General features: G+C 37.6%; 1 protein-coding gene across 1 annotated transcript in view; it reads right to left on the reverse strand.

Annotated features, from left to right (window-relative positions):
• C5 (complement C5) overlaps positions 1–20939 on the reverse strand; it is a 94695-nt gene that overhangs the window by 62352 nt on the left and 11404 nt on the right. Inside the window, exons 5-14 of the mRNA XM_060200064.1 lie at positions 18170–18261; positions 16048–16130; positions 13594–13684; positions 11685–11799; positions 8715–8841; positions 8018–8133; positions 6019–6201; positions 4395–4598; positions 2351–2560; positions 2100–2249 (exon numbers count right to left, since the gene is read on the reverse strand). Coding sequence (XP_060056047.1) covers positions 2100–2249; positions 2351–2560; positions 4395–4598; positions 6019–6201; positions 8018–8133; positions 8715–8841; positions 11685–11799; positions 13594–13684; positions 16048–16130; positions 18170–18261 — 1371 coding nt within the window. The remainder of the gene's footprint in view (positions 1–2099; positions 2250–2350; positions 2561–4394; positions 4599–6018; positions 6202–8017; positions 8134–8714; positions 8842–11684; positions 11800–13593; positions 13685–16047; positions 16131–18169; positions 18262–20939) is intronic.

A 20939-nucleotide genomic window follows, 5' to 3' on the forward strand; every position in this document is an offset into this window, starting at 1 on the left:
CTTGCAGGGGGAAATTTTTGCAAGTGGTGAAGCTGTGTCTCTCTGTCTCTCTGTCTCTCTCCCTGTCCTCTCCCTCTCAATTTCTGGCTGCCTCTATCCAATAAATAAATAAAGATAATTTAAAAAGAACATATTTAAAAAAATAATAACTAAAGGCATGAATATTACCTGGTTGTGGTAAACTTGTAAAATCCATAAATAGTTCATTTCACAAACTCCCAATTCATTCCTTTAGTTTGTCCATTTGTATTATAAATTTCTACATATTCAGTATTAAGTCAAGAACTCAGTCTTTAAACTTTGTAGAATATACTGTTAGAAACTGACTGACCGTGAGTCTGGTGGTAGTGCAATGGGTTAAGCGCATGTAGTGCGAAGTGAAACACAAGGACCGGCGGTAGGATCCCGGTTCAAGGCCCTGGCTCCCCACCTGCAGGGGAGTCACTTCACAGGCAGTGAAGCAGGTCTGCAGATGTCTATCTTTCTCTCCCCCTCTCTGTCTTCCATTCCTCTCTCCATATCTCTCTGTCCTATCCAACAATGACTACAATAATAAAACAAGGGCAAGAAAAGGGAATAAATAAATAAATAAAAAAAGAAACTGACTGACCTCTGGTGTTTTATATATAGAATGCATGTTGCAATCAGTAATATAAGTAAATAAATGCATAAATGAGTGAACTGATTTTTAATTTACAAAAAAACCCCCCACAAATTTATGTTTTAGGAAAGAGGGATCCAGGTAGTAAATGGGTAAGAATTTACTCAGAGGTATTTATTTCAGTTTTAATTTTGGTCCCAAATGTTTTTCCCTTTCAGAATGTTTTATTTTACAGTTTCCGTTTTTTTTAACTTTACTTAAAGAAACTCAAACCTATAGTATAATATAGTACTAGCAGATAAATGGGGAATTCTTCTGCACCATTCTTCAGTCAGAGTAAATTCTTCAGTCAGAGTAAAAAACAGAATTAAACAGGGCTGTGTGGTAGCACAATGGGTTAAATGCACATAGCGCAAAGCACAAGGACTGGCACAAGGATCCTCATTCGAGCCCCCAGCACCCCACCTGGAGGGGGGGTCACTTCACAAGCGGTGAAGTCAGTCTGCGGGTGTCTATCTCTCTCTCCTCCCCTCTGTCGTTCCCTCCTCTCTCAATTTCTCTCTGTCTTATCCAGCAACAACAGCAGCAGCAACAACAACAGACAATGGAAAAAAGATGGCCTCTAGGATCAGTGGATTCACAGTGCTGGCACCCAGTCCCAGCGATAACACTGGTGGCAAAAAAAAAAAAAAGACAACTCAGAGGCTGCCTATTTAGTCTTTTCTTTGCTGCTACTACTACTGAGTCTTCACCCTCTGCTCACCAGTTCCCAACCCTGCCAAACTGATGGCCTTTTTATTCCATAAATATGATGCTACTATGGTCATATATTTCTTTGTATAGCTTAACCTACGTGTGGGGGAGGGCAGAAGGAGAGGGAGAGGGACAGGGACAGGGAGAGGGAGAGAGAGATACCAGAGCACATTAGCTGTGGAATATAAAGTACTGCGGGATGAATGTGGAACCTTAAACATGCAGGTCTTATACTCTACAATTGAGCTATCTCCCTACTCTGGTCATATGATTTTAAAGTGCATGACTCCATTGCAGTTTCAGAAATAGAAAAAAGAATAGACTTGTGCTTTGGGAGCCAACACAAGAATGACTTGCCTTCCTAATAACCACTGTTCTGAAGAGATTCTTAAAAAGCAGGCCTAGATTTTCTTTTAAAATTTTTTTAATTATCTTTATTTATTGGATAGAAACATCCAGAAATTGAGACGAATAGGGGGAGAGACAGGGAGAGAGACAGAGAGACACCCGCAGTCCTACTTTACCACTTGTAAAGCTTTTGCCCTGCAGGTGGGGACTGGGGGTTTCAACCCAGGTCCTTGCATTCTGTAACACATATGCTCAACCAGGTGAGCCACCAGCCACCACTTGGCCCCAGGCCTAGATTTTCTTTAACTGTTTGCCCTTTCTATAGCAATGGCCATACTAAGTAGAGCACTGTAGAGAGCCACAGGACACCAGCAGATAAAGCTATGCACTACTTAACTTTTTCCAAAGGCTTCTTGGTTCTCCTTTGGACTCCATATACAGCGCTGTCTACTGCCGTTAAAGCCACCCAGGAATTTGACTCAGTTGCCATATTAAGAGATACATGTTGCCCTGGAGAATATGTTTCTGTCCTTGGAGACATATGAACCTAAAAGATCATTAGGTAAAGAAAAGGTCACTTGTATGAGGCAGAACTTCATAGACAGTGTGTTTACAGTCTCTTATTGAAAACCATAATTTTTGTCTTACCTGGAGTTGGTTGCCACACTTTTCTTCAATATTTAACCAGACTGAGTCAGACACTAATTCTGCTGTCTGCTCTCCTGTGACAATGTAATAGACCAGGAGGCGGGCTGAAGGAACCATGTTCTCTGTTACTGGGATGTTTATACTTTGATAAGATGAATCTCGAAGTTTCTCCCTTGTACCATAGTGGACAATTTTGCCCTTAGATAGAATCTAAAAATAAACAATGGTAGCATCAGTTACTGAAGAAAACAAAATCTGTGTTTAGTATTGAGCTTGGAACTGGAGAAGAAATTAAGAAAAATAACACGTGTGGACTTGTACTTGCCAGGAACTTTTATGTTTACTTAACTTCTTTAATTCTTACAAAACGAATAGGATAGGAATATCATTGTGCATATGCAGGAATGGTCTCTCAAGAATTAACTAAATGCCTTTTAATCATTTAGAGCAAAATACAGAGATAGACACAGAGACCAAAGCACTGCTTAGCTCTGGCTTATAGTAGTGCAGGAGGCAGAACCTTGGACTTGAGGGACTCAGGCATGAATGTCTTTTTGCATAATCACCAAGCTACCTCTGGCCACCCATAAATGCTATACTGATTTCAGCTCAAAAACAGAAAAGTAGGAATTAAGAGAGTTAAGAATTTGATCCTAAATCTGCTGTATCACACAGTCACTAAAATTTCATTTGATCAGAAAAAAAAAAGTGAGTATATGGTGTGCATCTTCTTTAGAAGGTTAAGTTTTAAAGCCAGACACCGGGTCCTGAAATGGAGGTGCACAGTTCAAAAAAATTGACAAATTTAACAAAAACAAAATGCCCTTATAATCCTGTCTATTGGGAGTCCGGCGGTAGCGCAGCGGGTTAAGCACACGCGGCGCAAAGTGCAAGGACCGGCGTGCAAGGACCGGCGTGAGGATACCTGTTCTAGCCCCCCTGATCCCCACCTGCAGTGGAGTTGATTCACAGGCTAAGCAGGTCTGCAGGTGTCTATCTTTCTCTCCCCCTCTCTGTCTTCCCCTCCTCTCTCCATTTCTCTTTGTCCTATCTAACAACGACGACATCAACAACAATAAACAACAAGAAGGGCAACAAAAAGGGAAAATAAATTTTTAAAAGATTATTTAAAAAAAGATCCTGTCTATTGTCCTTAGAGAGTAGAACTGCCTATATGATTATAATATGTAACCCCTAACAGGTTTGCATTTTCTTCATCCATCAATATGATCTAAGATCCTCATTTACATTTGTTTGACCTACAGTAATCTGGCAATGGGATATTTCTATCCATCCATTTCTTTGGCAATTGTCAGGAAGCTCTAACATTCTTTGCACATTCTGTCTTATATTTCATGTACGAGATTGACTGGCCACCTCTGTTTAATATACTTGGTGTAATAAGGATGTTACTGAGCTGCTAAATTGGAATGATTATGATATACTAGACCCTTTTTATTTAAATGCAGTACCAGGTTATAAATCCAGAGGCCCAGGAGAGGCCTTCTGGGGACAAGTTCTTCTGCCATTTATTTAGAAACAACTTACACATTATTTGGGTTAAGGTTATTTGCTCAGTTGCAAAAAACATGGGAAGGAAAGATAGCACAGAACCTTTCTATCACCCATGGAGTTCCCCCAGTCTCCCATGTGTGTCTGAGTTCAAAACCAGGGCCTCTACTATAGTAAGGCACATATTAACCAATGAGCTAGCTCCTAGCTCAGTGATTCAGTTCTTAACAGTAGGATTTGAACCCCTCTTCCATACCAATGAAATGTATACATTAGAAAGAGGTTTGGAGGTCCAAAAAGGATGACAGAGGACCCAGTGGGGGTTGTATTGTTATATGGAAAACTGGGAAATGTTATGCATGTACAAACTGTTGTATTTACTGTCGAATGTAAAATATTAATTCCCCAATAAAGAAATTTAAAAGAAAAGAAAGAGGTCTGGGGGGTGGGGCAGGCAGTAGTGCACCAGGTTAAGCAAAGGAAAACATTTTAAGTAGGAGAAAAGATGTAAATCAATGAATATTATACTTACCAAGTAGTTGTAGTGAGTTATTTTGTCAATATATGGACTTTTGGGGGTAACAATAACATTCAGATATTCTCCTACAAGCAAAGGTTTATAGTTTTCAGTCCAGTCAATATAAAGGTAACTTTGACTGAGAGATGAATATGCTACTGCTTGGTAATGTTTGCTGGCCTGATTTCCTTCTGGAAGATGAGGGTCATTGGTCTTGACCTAAAAATAAAATTTTAAGAAAGATGTGTGGAATATTAGGGCATACTTTCTGTGAAGCATACCTTTCTTCATTTTATAAATTTCTTTAAAAAATACTTCATTTATTTATATTTACTTATTTATTAACTGAATAAAGACAGAGAAATTGAGAAGGAAGGGGGAGGTAGAAAGGGAGAGAGATAGACACCTGCAGCACTACTTAACTGCTCATGAAATTGGGAACTGGGGGCTTGAATCTGGGTCCTTGAGCATTGCAACATGTGAAATGAACAGGGTGTGCCACCACCCAGACCTCAGTTTATAATTTCTAAATTTCATAATATCAAATAAAGAAAAAAGATTCATCATGCTAATGTTTATACAGCTGTGGTATAAAGTAAACTTTGGAAAGACTGGATAATAATTGGTATAGCAAAAGGTGATGGGTTATGGTGGTGCAATGTGGTGAAATAAAAATGAAAGAGGTTTCTGGAACAAATGGGAATGTATCTTTTCTGAAATTCTGTTGAAGTTGGGATCTCTCCTTCCTCTGGATTGGGTTGGTAGAAGTAAGAGACTGGTAATGGTGGGGGCAGTCTTGAGATCTGGTGGAGCATAAGTTATAAGTTGGCACTGCAGACTCTTGGGGTCTGGTTTCATTGTATAGTGGAACAGAGGAGAGCTTGTAAACATGGAGTGAGGCAGAAATGACACCATCGCAGCATTCTCAGCCTCTGACAGCAAAAGCTAATAGCTCCGGGATGAGATATGTGTTTGGTTTGCAATCCAATCCTATCATTCACTAACTTTCGATAGGTGGTTTAATCACAAGAGAAATTAGACTGCTTTCTCATTTGCAAAATGGAAAAACTAGTATTCCCTAAAACAAAGAGATGATTAAATGGGTATTAAATGTGTTCCATAATGCCCAACACTCTGTAAGTGCTCAGTAGATGACAGTGGATTTATGTGTGTTCTTGACACATATTACTAATTTACACTTTTAATTTGGGATTAGGAGAGTACACATTATTTGTTGAAAGGGAATAGTTTTAAAGTAGAATAGTTTATGTAGCTAGAAAAAAAATATGATTATTTTGTAGCCCTGAAAAAGAGTGAGGAGAAGAAATAAGAGAACATTCCTACCATGTACTTTCATTGCTGTATCTCCTCTAAAGCTCAAACTCTAAGATAGCTTTATGTGCAAAAGAAAACAATTCCCAGATAAATAATTGATAGCTTTGTCTTTTGCCAGGACCATTCGATGGATTAAAATATTGCCCGTGGTGCTCTTTTTTTTTTATCTGATTTAAAACTGTTGAAGTGTTCACTGCATAAATGTCTTGTATAAAGTCTGCTGCATCTGTTCTGCACACTAGCCAAAACACACAGTCAAAAGTACATGTTGTCCTAGAAAACTTAACAGGAGAATTCTGCTCACGTTAAATTCCATCACCGTCACTCCAGATGGCAGATTAACCACAAATGATGCTACTCCATCACTGGAACGAGTTACACTCTTTAACTGCAAGTCAGATGCCTCTTGGTTCCCATCAATCATTTCTGCACTTAAAGTCACTGGGATCCCGCCTACCAATTGGTCAAATGAATCCTTAGCCTGCACCTATTTGTCAAAAACAATATAAATTCATTTCACCAGTTCATCACTTGTAATGAAACATACCAAGTCTGAAATAATTTCCTTTCCACCAAAATATAAATTCTTCTTATTCAAGTCAGTAAAGTCTCTTCTCAGCTTACAGGAAAGTTTAATTCTCTTTAGTTAACTCATTTTGAATGGCTTTTCTTGTACATTAAATAGACTCACATGTAAATATTATTCTGTTCAGCCTACCAAATAGATGTAATACCTGCTATTTAACTTCTGTATTTCCTAGACTGGTTTAGGATGGAATAAAGGAGGAAATGAGTCAATCACCTCTGGGAATAACTATTTTTAATATGAAAAAGCATCAGTTTATTCCCCCCCCTTAGCCTCTACCTTTTACTACCATGCATATGCTCATATATAATTTTCCCAAAGATGTATTATTACACATTATTTTATTTTATATGTGATGTGAAACATAAAAATACATTTTAAGGTAGCATACATAGCAGATCCTGCATAGTGATATATCTTGCTTATATAATATATAGTATATAATTGATTATGCATTATAGAGTAGTACATATTATTACACATTCCAGATATGTATGTAAGCAATTGCAAGTAAGTCCAAAACTCGATTTGGGCTTCATAAATCATTTTCTCTTAAAAGTCAGTGAACCACAGTAAGTAGTAAAAATGTGCACAAGTGTGGAAAGCTAGAGGCAAGACTGTGGCTACTAAAAATGACTGGTACTAATCTTAATGCATTTTGCACATAAACTCTGCCACCTACAGATGACTAAGTTAAGCTGAACTGTACCCATCCCATTCCCCTCATATAGGGCAGCACAACATACTCACACCTGTAATTAGGTGATCACCTTTCACTAAAGAGTTTACCTTGGAAACAAATATTAATCGTATTAAAGTTTATTTTGAAAAGCAACACATTTTCAAGGAGTAAAGAAAATATTCAGCTCTAGCTTCCTGAATTAAGAATAGGGAATGCAATTTCCATTTTGTAGATAATTTGAAAATAATGTGATGCTATTATATAATAAACTATTAACTATTAAATATAATTTAAAAGTCAAAGGGATGCTGCAACTCCATACTATTAACATTTTAAAAAAAAGAAATGAAGAAAGGAGAAAAAACATTAAAGCATTAAAAAAGGAAAGTAAAAAAAGAAAGGAAGAAAGAAAAAAGAAAGGAAGGAAGGAGGAAGAAAGGAAGAAGAAAGAAAGAGAGACAGAGTTACATGGAAAGGACAGACCAGTACAGAGAAATAAGAGCAGACAAAGTCATGCACAAAGGCAATTACAGAGATGGAGAGAGAAAAGCACAGAAATGCATCCACAGAGACACAAAGGAACTCAAAAACAGCAAGAAGATAGGGTTTATTTTCAAGGAATGATATCTCCACCCTAAGCCTCTAAGAACATTTCACCTAATAATTTTAAATGCTAGTGTTTAAAAAAAAAGTATAGGAGTTTACTTCCATGTAGTTTAATGCAATGTCTGTGAGTGCCCAACACTGGCTATCTTACTAAACACTAACTCTTGCCCTCAGGTTGATGCTGGCTTGCAGTTTCACAATCCTGTCAATGTCCGCAGGCCCAGCCCTGTCAACGTCTGCAGGAGGGTCAGCTTTTACTTAATGAGCTTCCTTGTTGATCTGCTCCTATAGCACTCTTGCCAATTGCTATCCCAAACTTCACTAAACTGAAGAAACACATACACACACACACACACACACACACACACACACACACACACACACACACACACACACACACACTAAGCAGCAATACCACTCCCAATCTACCTTGACAGAATATGGAATCCCAGGCTTCAAGAAAAGAGATGTAGCAACCAAATTCAGATTGTAAGGAGAGAGAATATATTGGATGCCAGGAATTTCTGCCTCTTCAGAAAATCCACCTAAAGAAATTGAATGGATCACGTTGACTTTTTTTTTAATATTTATTTTATTTATTCCCTTTTGTTGCCCTTGTTTTATTGTTGTAGTTATTATTGTTGTTGTCGTTGTTGGATAGGACAGAGAGGAATGGAGAGAGGAGGGGAAGACACAGAGGAGGAGAGAAAGATAGACACCTGCAGACCTGCTTAACCGCCTGTGAAGTGACTCCCCTGCAGGTGGGGAGCCGGGGTTTGAACCGGGATCCTTATGCCGGTCCTTGTGCTTTGCGCCACCTGCGCTTAACCCGCTGCACTACAGCCCGACTCCCCACGTTGACTTTAAAAAAAAATCATTTTATTGGGGCAGAGGTTAATGGTTTACAGTACAGTTGTTTACACACAGGTACAATTTCTCGTCTCCCTGTGATAGGCATCTGCAGAAAGAAAGATAGTAAAGAAATTCACAGGCTGGGGAGAGAACATAACTCAAAAAGACTTTCATGACTGAGGTACTAAATCCTTAGGATCACCATAAGCTAAGCAGTGAGCTGATGAAAAAGAAAAACAGAAACACCCAAAAGCATTGAAAAAAAGAAACTTACCTGTAGACTCTATGACTATTACACCAATATGAAGGTACTTGTTGTTTAAATTTTCTAGACCATCATAGGACAGCTCTTTAACTGCTGTTTCAGAGTTAAATGTGATGTGAGCAATTCCATTTGTCAACTTTTTAAAAAGGAAAAAAAAAAAGAGTCATTTCAGAGAAGATTAAATGGGAAATAGTATAAAATCTGCTTTTATTAGTCTCTCAACTGAAACCAAATCTGAGGAATGTTTTCTTACCACCAGTAAAGCAAATGACTGAGTCCACAATTAAGGCTAGAATGTTATTTTCTCATTTATTTATTTGGAATTAAAGATATGGAGGCGTCTTAAATATCACAGCTTTAATGGATCTTTTTAATACCAGCAGATAGCTTCTTCCAACCCGAGTCATCTATTTTTTTAGGCTTCTCATTTTATAATTGTGCTTTTCTTTTATTATCATTGGGGATTCACCACTACTCAGGGCCAAATTTTACAGACAGAAAGTGAAAGACAGAGATAGGGAGACAGAGGGAAAGACGTCATAGGCCTGAAACTTCCCCTAGTGTGGAGAGGACTGTGCACGAACCTAGTTTGTTCACATGGTAAAGTAAGCACCCTCCCATGTGAGCTATCTTACTGGCCCTATTTCTGCTCTTAACTGAGTTTGTTGAATTTTATGATATTTGTTTGATTTCATGGCTTTTATATTTCAGCACCTATTTAAAAACATAAAACGGGGTGCAGGGGGGCTGGTGGTGGTGCACCCAGTTGAACCTATACATTACCATGCTTAAAGACAGGGGTTAAAGTCCCGCTCCCCACCTACAGGGTGGACACTCCACAAGCTGTGCAACAAGTACTATAGGTGCTGTTCTTTCTCTCTCCCTCTCTATTCCCCCTCTCAATTTTTCTGTCCTACCAAAAAAGGGGAAAAAGTAGCCACCGGGGAGCAGTGAATTCGTAGTGCCAGTGCTGAGTCCCACTTGATAACCCTGGTGGGAATTAAAATTAAAAAAATAAGTAATTTAAAGAAAAATACAGGGGGCCAGGCAGTAGCACAACAGGTTAAGTGCACGTGGCACACAGCACAAGGACCAACGTAAGGATCCCAGTTCAAGCCCCCCGGATCCCCACCTGCAGGGGGGTCGCTTTACAAGCAGTGAATCGGGTTTGCAGGTAGGTGTCTTTCTTCCTCTCTGTCTCCCCCTCCTCTCTCAGTTTGTCTGTCCTATCCAAGAACAACGACAGCAACAACAATAACAACAATGATAAATAAATAAGTCAGAAACAGAAGGATGAATATGGGATGATCTCACTCTCAGGCCGAAGTTGAAAAACAAGATTAGAAAAGAAAACACAAGTCGAACCTGAAATGGAATTGGAGTATTGCACCAAAGTAAAAGACTCTGGGGTGGGTGGGTGGGTGGGGAGAATACAGGTCCATGAAAGATGATGAAGGACATAGTGGGGGTTGTATTGTTAAATGGGAATCTGGGGAATGTTATGCATGTACAAACTATTGTATTTACTGTTGAATGTAAAACATTAATTCCCCAATAAAGAAATAAATTATTTAAAAAAAAAAAAAAAAAAAACAAAGGCCTCAAAAGGGGAATAAATAGCCTCCAGGAGCAGTGGATTCGTAGTGCAGACACTGAACCCCACTGATAACCCTGGAGGGAAAAAAAATACAACGGGTAAGCAAGGGGCACAAGGATCCCAGTTCAGCCCCCGGCTCCCCACCTGCAGGGGGGTTGCTTCACCAGCGGTGAAGCAGGTCTGCAGGTGTCTATCTTTCTCTCCCCCTCTCTGTCTTCCCCTCCTCTCTCCACTTCTCTCTGTCCTATCCAACAACAATGCCATCAATAACAATACTAATAATAACCACAACAATGATAATATAACAAGGGTAACAAAAGGAAAAAAATAGCCTCTAGGAGTAGTGGATTTGTGGTGCAGGTACCCGATCACAGCAATAACCCTGGAGGCAAAATAAATAAATAATAAAATAATTTTGTTTGAGTAAAGAAAGACTAGACAAGTGATGAAGCAAAATATTCAATACATGAGTATGAAATGGTGAGTAAAAGGGCAAAAGCCCAAGTTCTTTATACAGAATTTTATAAAGAATTCTGAGAAGGGGACCAGGTCTCTCACCTAAGTTCCAGCACAGTCCTTACCCATGGACAAAATAACTTCCTAATGAATTTATTACTCGCAGATATTTATGGACCACCTACTGTTTGCCAGGAGCCACGCTGGTTCTGGGCTATACTGAGAATGATTCAGACCCAGTGAGAGTAGAGAATGCTAGATAAACCAGTACAGTTAAAAGGGTTTCTTGACCTCAGCACCACTGACATTTTGGACAGAATAATTCTTTGTTGCAGGGGACTGTTCTGTGCTTTCTACAAGTTATTAAACTCTAAAGGAAGAGTTTAGTAGTATCCTCTTCCCCAGTTGTGACAACTACACGTTTCTGGAAATTTCCAGATGAATTCTGGAGGATAAAACATGTCCCTGGCTGAGAACCACTAGAATCAAGTGTGAAACATGCTCCACTAGGAGAAATTCAGATTCAAGATGTAAAGGAGTACTGGGCAGGAGCAGTATAACTCATGTCGAGAAGTCAGGGGAAACTTCCTAGAAAAGATGCCAATGTAGAAACTTAGGGAATAAGGAAGAATTACTTGGAAAAAGAGATGAGAGGGGTACAGTATTCCCCAAACAGAGGGAGCAGTATTGCAAAGAGCTGGAGGAGAGACTAGATCAAAATGAGACTAAAAGACTAGATGATACCTAGAAAAAGGCACTTTATCCCAAGGACAATGAGAAGCCCATAGGGATTTTAAATTTCAATTTCTACACCAATATAGAATAAAGGGTTTTTTGTTTTGTTTTTACAATTTTTAATTAATTTTCCATCTTTAGCATTCACGATAATTGTCAGTAACAAGTGAACATACATTTCAACATCTTACCATTGTGCTTTGCATTGCTTTTTGCATCATTTCTTTTTTACTATCTTTTAAGTCTTCTTTTATTCCAAAAAAGATAAAAACATCAGCTTCAGTGACTACTTTATTATAAAAATATCTGTCAAAAATACCAAAAAATCTTTACTAATATAGTTACAATAGTAAAGTCAGATAAAAATGTAACAATCTAAAATTACACAAAGCACTTGATAAGCTTTAAAGTATCTTTCATTCACTATTACATCTGGTAAAGTAAAATAATAAAGCTAAAATATGAATTTTTAATGCCATGTACCAATGAAAAAATCTGATTTTAAGATCACAAGACTGAGGTCTGGAATTCCTTCTTACAGGACACATGAAACAGGCCATGAGATTCACTAGTTGTACAGACAAATTTGTTGACATTTATGTCCCCCCATTGTTCCATTTGTAATATGGGGTAGTAAGAGTACCTACTCACTTTCAAAAGAGTAAATGAGTTTATATACAAAGAAGGTGTTTTTAAAAGTGCCTGGCACATGTAGCTGTATAAATTGGTATTACTTTTTTTCTTTTAATTAATTAATTTAGTTATTTAAGAAAGGAGACATTAACAAAATCATAGGATGGGGGGGTACAACTCCACACAATTCCCACCACCCAATCACCATATCCTGTGGTATTACTTTTAATAACAACAGTACATTGTCATTTTAAAATAATCTCAGCTACTGTGGTTGATTATTTGCAAAACTAAGCTCAATTCTCAATTACATGCAGAGTATAAAAGGAATTCATTTTCTCTGGTTTTGTAATTTTCTTGAACAAAAGAATGTGTCAGAGGTGATGGTGTGTCAATTCTCAAGCCTGGTCCAAGACAAGTCCTCAAGAAAACTTCTGGGTTTTTTTTCTTTTTTTTTTCTTTCTTTCTTTCTTTCTTTCTTTCTTTCTTTCTTTCTTTCTTTCTTTCTTTCTTTCTTTCTTTTTTGAGTATTGTTGCTGCTAAAGTCTAGCCTGCAATATAATGAGAGACACAAATGGTCCAGTCATCCTTGTAACTTCAGTTAGATGTCAGTTGACTGTCAAATGAGTAAGATCTTCATAAACAAGCCAGCTTCTAACTGGCCTGCCAGCTTCTAACTGGCCTGCCAACTGACTACAGGCACATGGGTGAGCCAGCTGACATCAGCCTGGCCCAGATCAGCAAAACTGCCCACTGCCTTGTAAATGGTTGTAGTTCTAAAGCTTTCAAGAAGTAGCTATTTAAACCAGAAGAAGGATGAATACCAGATGTTCTCACTTGTAGGTGAAGCTTAAGAAACAAAACAAGGGAAAATAAGGTTTAATCATTAGTAAACAGTAATCTGTTTCAGCAGATACAAGGATTAAAGTGGTGGAGATAGGCAGGGGTTGCAAAGGACTTGGGAGTCCAGTGCCCTAGGAGGGAGAAGACAACTTGGTGATAATATGTGCTTAACTTGGGGAGATGTGCTGCTGGAGTTCTGGGACAACAACAGTCTTTTAAAATAACATACCTTCAAAAAAATAAAGAAGTAGTTATTCAGTATTAGCTGGCTGATAAAACCATTTAAAAATAGCAAGAAAATGTCATACATCAGTCTCAGTATCCTAAGTCATGATGATTTCTAAACACACATATTAGATTTAAATTGTTGGGGACAATTTTGCTGGTAAATAATCCACAAAGCTAACATCATAATCAGCTAAATCAGAACTGGTTCCAAATCATGGCAGACAATGCCAATAAATTACAGACCTCAGATGCATACCTTCAATTTGCATAATGTTATATGTCAATTATATCTCAATAGCCCTGGGGGAAAAAAATCACAGATCTCACTTTGGGCAGCTATCATCAATCCACAGCAGTGCTCAATTTAACTAAAAAAAAAAATAATAAATTTCTTACCTGGCTTTTATAGTAATTTCAAAATTATTAAAGGTTTTATAACCAATGAAATTATTTTCTGGTTCTATTGTGACAGAAAAATGGGGCAACACTGGAAAGAAAATCAAAGAGTCACTATTATTATTTAAACCAAAGTAGCTTTTAAAATATAGCAACAAACTGTACTCAATCAACTGCAGTTTATGGTGTTGTTAGGGGAACTGTACATCAATACAGTATCTACCTTGTCATAACCATCATCGTAATCATTATCACCATCTCTGGGCAGCTTCCTGTTCTCCCACCCAGAGGGAGATCCAGCTCTTACATACCAGAAGCATATTGCTTATACTTCTACCTCAGTGCTTATTGTAGGTAACTGATTATGGGCACCTTGAAAATAAAAGTGACTATTCTCAATTTATCTTTGTAGATTGCTACTCTCTCACTCTTCTCATAATCTTGAATTTGCATATGTTCAACATGCATAACTAAATATTTATTCAAGAGAAAATGAAAGTTACTGATTATTTAATTTTTCCCACTTTTTTCATAAATAAAATCCACCAGATCTCCAAGTTTAGTGAAGAAAAATGAGCATACAATTTAATTAAGAAGAGGCATCTATGCAAAATTAAATACTCTGGCAAAAAAGTATTTTCCCCCCAATGTCTTTAGTGTCTTAATTATCCATGAGAAAACATCTTAACCTGTCAATATGGTACTTTCAAAAAAAATTTTTTTAATAGTTATTTTCCCTTTTGCTGCTCTTGCTTTTTTATTGTTGTTGTAGTTATTCTTGTTGTTATTGATGTCATCATTGTTAGATAGGACAGAGAGAAATGAAGAGATGAGGAGGAGACAAAAAGGGGGAGAGAAAGATAGACACCTGCAGACCTGCTTCACCGCCTGTGAAGCAACGCCCCTGCAGGTGGGGAGCCAGGGGCTTGATCCGGGATCCTTACACCAATCCTTGTGCTTTGCGCCATGTTGTGCTTAACCTACTGCACTGCCCCCCGACTCCCCTATGGTACTGTTTTTAAATTTACATTAACTTGGGTCATGTACTAAGGCTTTTATAGTCTAATTTTACTATCTTGCACAACAGTAATAGAAAATTGGGAGACTAAATGACTAAAAGCAAAGGCTAATTCAAAAGAATAAGATAATTGATTTTCCAAACCAAGAAAGAGAATTAAGAGGAATATATATTTACTCAACTTCAAGTGTGTAGGAGTAAGTTAAGCAATGAGGCTGGGAGAAAGTGTTCTAGGCAGATAGATAGCACATGAAAAGTCACTACCACTGAAGGGAATTGAGAGGGAGGAGTGGTACAAAAGGAAACTAAAAAGTGAATTAGTAGGGGGGACTGGTTCAAAATGAAGAATTGTGTTTATAGTGTAAAAGGAATGAGGACCTAATGGGGGGAATTTTCATTGTGAATTAACGAGGAAATTTGCACTTCATGATTATTTTGGTGAAGCAAAAATAACTTGGAATCAGAGGTAGCAATTAGGTGACTTTTAGTAGTCCAGGAGGGAACCTGGAGAATTAGGAGAGTGACTACGGGTCATCAGAGGTGGGTGAATTCCAGACTTATATAAAGCATCAAAAACATACAGAGGAAGTGAAATAGGTTAGGATTCTATTTAACTGAAAACCTAGAATCTTTAAAGTTGAGTTGCTTTATAATAAATTTGTCATTGTTTCCTTTGTTAACTGTTAACACTGTGCATGTATCCTCCAATTTTTAGGCTTCCTGGAGGAATAAAAATGACTTCAAGCAGAAGAATGTTAACTTTGTTATCTTTGATACCTTTATCAGAGTACGCAAATACTCCAGCAAACAATTACGAGAAATGGGAAAATTAAGCCACTATATGTTAATTATTAACCCCAAACCATGACTAATTTCACAATAAGAATACCTTATATTTCCAAATAAATATGTCAAGGGTTTGTGAAGCAGGAAAAAAATAGCTGTGGACTAGTGATAAGGAAATCCGATTGCTCTTATTCTGCACCACTCATTTGGTGTAATGATTTGGGTAAGTGATTTATTAGTTTTTCTGGTTCCCACCCACCTCATTTCTGGATTATTTTAAAGTTTCTCCTAAAAATCTTAATTCTGGGCAGGACCTTAACTAGTCAAGCTCTTCAAGAGACTAGATATCTAGCTGTATGATGAGAAATATAAGTGTGGAGATATTGATGGATTTATTCAAGGTTAACAAGGACAAACTGGAATTAGAGTCCAGATGTTTCAATAACTACTACTTTCCCTATCTCCTCAAGAAGACTTCTACCCACCCTAGCAGACTGCTTTTTCTTTGGGAGAAATTTTTTTTTGGGAGAAATTTTCTTTGGGAGAAATCTTTTTCTTTGGGAGAAATTTGGGGTTAAAGACATTAATTAAAAGGATTATTTCAAAAACTATAGCGCTGTATAGATAAACTTTTCATTGTTAGAAATTACCATATTCTTTAACTTCAAAATATGCATCACTGGTTGTTGAAAAGTCCTCTTTATATTTAGCTCGAATTTTCCACACACCATACCTGTGGAAGCAAAATATTTAAAATAACAGAGGTCATCAAATATTTTTAGTTCATGCAAAGAAAATCCAAGTCCTGTTTCAAAGAAATAAAAGATGGCAGACAAGATAGCTTTGTTATGCATATAACCCAGGATCTGGTCAGGTCCCTATCAATGGAAGAAGATTTAGTGCTATGGAATCTTCCCTCTCTATGTCTCTTTTTCCTATCTGAAAATTTTGACCCAGAGCAGTGAAAGCCTAGCAATGACCCTCAACTCTGCCCTCCTCTCCCCCCACAGGACTTAAAAAAGAGAAAGCTATATATAGCTTAGGTATTATATTTTCTGGTAAAAATTTCTAACAAGAAAATTTTAGTGTTTTCAGATGTTTTGGCAATGCAGTAGTGTTTCAGACATTGTGCTATTCTTTCAGGTATTTATCTTAGCATAGTTTATAGTTTTGAGTTAAAAAAAAAACCTTATGGTATATGAGAATTTACTTAATCCTGGAGCTTAATTTTAACTAATATAAAACTAATACTCACACTATATAGGGACCCCCACAATTTTCTCTAGAAACATGTACTGTAGGTAAGCTTATGCACATGATAAAAATCACATTTCAAATAAATTAAAGTATGGTTGGTGGAAATAAAACATGGTTTATTTACAGAGGAAAATGACCCAAGTTTAATTAACAATAATTATGCAGAAATAATTCCTGAACACTAGATTAAGCACTGGAGACAGGAAAAGAGTAAGGCAGAAGAATCTTGTCTTCAAAAACGAAATTATTCATAGAAGTTCAAATTCCCACTTTTTCATTTACTAGGAGATTGAATATGTATAAATTACCTAACCTTATATGTAAAATAAGAAATATAATATCTACCCTACTCTGTTATGCAGTTAACAAAATTTTATTACGGTTGTTATTATCATTATTTCTATAACATTAATCAGGTATCTGTTATACTGATGTGTAAGAGGCAGCAGTGAGCAGTACAGGCATGAACCCCATCCTCAGGAGTTTCTGGTTAAATAAGGAATAAAAAGCTAAATAAAGTAATAAGTAATTACAAAAATCAAGATATGAGCGTAAAATGAAGAGAAGTGCATTAGATTATGCATTAGGAGATACCTCTTTTATTTATCCCATGTTTTAAAGAATAAGCAAGCAGCCAGCCTTGTGAATAACAAGGTGAAGCATATTCTAACCAGAGGGAACAATTTGTGCAAAGGTACTGGGATAGGGAAATGCCACTCATGAGAGACTGTCAGGACTGAGGCATAACTTCTTTTGGAGCAATGGTCACAAGGGGAAGTTGGGTAAATTATAAAAATAAGATGATCATTTCTGTACTATAGTACTTGACAGCATTTATAGGGAAGTATATAATTTGCTAAGTATGCAAAACATATCCAGAGAATCATTACATTAAACTCTGCTAAAAGATGTTCTTCAATCTTTTATCAAGGGGCCAGGTGGAAGAAATAACTTTCAGAACATGTTCCGCCTTTAAATATGCCTTTCACAGACAAAGTATATACATTTTTATAACTCTCAGAGGTAGACATGGGACTACACCAGTCTTCTAGTCTGATAATCTATTAGTTTCCTTTGAGGCTGGAGTAGTTATGCTTCTAAATAAAATAGATAAATAAATAAAAATATTAAAATTAATTAATTAATTAATGGAAAAGAAAAAGCCCAGGGACTATTTTTTCTCTCTTGCAAATAGTAACTTCTATGTGTAAAAAGAATTGGTGAGAAGTAGTGTGATGTGTTTGTTGGTTGGTTTGTCAGAAATGGAGCCTAATTTTTCATTAGACTTGAAAAGGAAGATTTTATATCACCTTGCTCCCCCTGCCCCATACTGTCATGCTTTGTTAACACTAGATGGCTCCATTTGACTCATTTTCTGTCTAACAACAAAAATTATAGATGTGCTTTTTCATAGGCTGTACTTATTGTGTCAACAACTGTCCTATATGCCAGTATTTCCCTCCTCCCCAATAAAATGTTAAAAAAAAAAAACTATTAACAAATAGTTTTAAATACTTAGGATTAGATGGGATTTTGAAGTCAGGAAAAGAAATTATTCCAGTAAAATCATTTTCTTCTACAATGTCAACTTCTGATCCTTCAGGATCCTTCAAGGGAAAAAAATATATAAGTAAAACAAACCACATGAAGCACATAAACCACATTTTAAAATTAACTGGTAAAATTTCTTTGCTCCACAGAAACATATACCAATGAATATCCATGTCTTTAAATTAAATGTGAAAATGGAATTTAATTGAAATACTCAGATAGTTAAATACAGTTCATTTAAATCTCTTCCCTCTCTCTTTTTGGACCCTTCTCCAGCTCCTGCCTCACCAAAAGAAAAGGATAAGTAGACAATCCCAGACTCAGTCATTCAACAGAGACTTGACTCTTTATTATATAAATAAGGAAAAGTATAGGAAGACTTGATGTTATAAGAACTACTATAAACTTAGATTTTTCTAGATACCAGAATCAAATATTCTTTTTTTTTAGAACTCCTTTCTTTATTATATTTATTTATTTATTCAATAGAGACAGCCAGAAAACAAGAAGGAAGAGGGAGATAGAAAGGGAAAGAGAAGGAGCCAGGCGGTGGCGCAGTGGGTTAAGCGCACGTGGCACAAAGCGCAGGGACCGGTAAGGATCCCGGTTCGAGCCCCCGGTTCCCCACCTGCAGGGGAGTCGCTTCACGGGCGGTGAAGCAGGTCTGCAGGTGTCTGTCTTTCTCTTCCCTCTCTCTGTCTTCCCCTCCTCTCTCCATTTCTCTCTGTCTTATCCAACAACAAAGCAACGTCAACAATGGCAATAATAACCGCAACGAGGCTGCAACAACTAGGGCAACAAAAAGGGGGAAAAATGGCCTCCAGGAGCGGTGGATTCATGGTGCAGGCACCGAGCCCAGCAATAACCCTGGAGGAAAAAAAAAAAGAAAGAAAGGGAAAAAGAAGGACTACAAAAGCTGAATTCATATTCTGGCATACTTTAATGATGACTCTATAGTCCTACCAGGCCACCCCATCACCTGGGGCCCTAGTCAGGGACTCCTGGGATTCCCACACAGACATGATGGACCTAGACCTCTAACAGATCCTATTTTCCACTTTTACTAGTCATCTCCATCAGAAACAACATAATGGACCCGTTTGTGGACCTTGCCCTCAATGTGGAACAACAATGGTAGGGACTATTCCATTCTCCAAAGGGAGGCTGGACAACATACTCTACCTACCACCCAAGGAAGATGGGTCCTGAAATTAGTGCAGCCTGGAATATTCCTAGCTGTCACCATAGAATGTGAGCTTTGACTTACAGGGATGCAGAGGTTACATAGGCTCCTGTGCCGAATATGGGCCCTAGATCAAACTTATGGGGGTTACAGTTAACAACATTTATATACTTTCCCCATATTTGGGAGCTACTTTCTTCCCTGACCCAGATTTCTAGTCCTTTTTCCAACTATGACACCATCTCCCCAGACAGTACCTTGGGTACACCTACATGTTAGCTACCAGACTCAGGCAAAAACTAGTAAAGTCATGGGTCCCTTGGAATATACCTAAAATAAAACTACTAGCTTTTTTCAAAACACATACCCCAAATCTTCATCTGCAATACTCTTGCCTTTTGGTTCATGATTAGTCAACAATTTGTTCTTAACTCTTTTTCAGCCACCAGTTCCAGATGCTAACATAGATGCCAACCTGACTTCCCTGGGCAGACAACCTCACCAGTGTGTCCTGGAGCCCTACCTCCTCAGAGTCCTACCTCACTAGGGAAAGAGAGAGACAGGTTGGGAGTATGGATTGACTTGCTAATGCCCATGTTCAGTGGGGAAGCAATTATAGAAGCCAGACCTTCCACATTCTGCACCCCATAATGACGCTGGGTCCATACTCCCTGAGGGTTAAAGAATAGGAAAGCTATCAGGGGAGGGGATAGGATATAGAGTTGTGGTGGGAATTGTGTGGATTTGTACCCCTCTTATCCTATAGTCTTGTCAATATTTCTGTTTTATAAATAAAAAAAATTAAAAAAAGAAAAGGAGAGAGAACAGAGAGATAACTGCAACACTGCTTCCCTACTCATAAAGCTTTCCCCCTGCAGGTGGGGACCGGGGTCTCAAAGCTGGGTCCTTGCACATTGTAACATGTGCATCACCACCCGGCCCCTGCAGAATCAAATTTTCTATCTCCTAATCTGAAGTTTCCCTAAACAGGTATACTATAAAATGCACTTATAAATAGGATATTTTATAACAGCAGTATGGACACTTGGATTTTGAGAAAACACTCAAAATGATAAAGATGTGCCATAAACTACATTTTGTACATGGGTTTGAAAATTATTTAAATGGGATTTTGCTTGCTTTTCATTATTATTATTATTATTATCAACCAAACCAGAGCACTGCTCAGCTTTGGCGTATGGTGCGGGGGATTTACACCGGGACATTGAAGCCTCAAGCATGAAAGTCTCTTTGCATAATCATTTAGCTATCTACTCCCACTCTCGTGTTTGTTTGTTTGTTTGTTTGTTTGTTTAAATAACTACATGTTTTTGGGCCATTTGGTTATTACATGAGAAATTTACTACAGTGTGCTGTGACTATGGAATTCATTGTTATGGCTTTAAGGTATTTTTTTCCCTTGAGTTTCAATGGTCTGTTTCAAGTAAGAATGGAAATCACAGCTAAATATCTTCCTGGCTTTTCTTTATCCGTGTAGCCCATCATGCATAGTGCTTCTAAGATGATGTCTCTGGAGTGCTATTCTCAGGA

This window comes from Erinaceus europaeus, chromosome 10, assembly GCF_950295315.1.
Source record: "Erinaceus europaeus chromosome 10, mEriEur2.1, whole genome shotgun sequence".
Lineage (NCBI taxonomy): Eukaryota > Metazoa > Chordata > Mammalia > Eulipotyphla > Erinaceidae > Erinaceus > Erinaceus europaeus.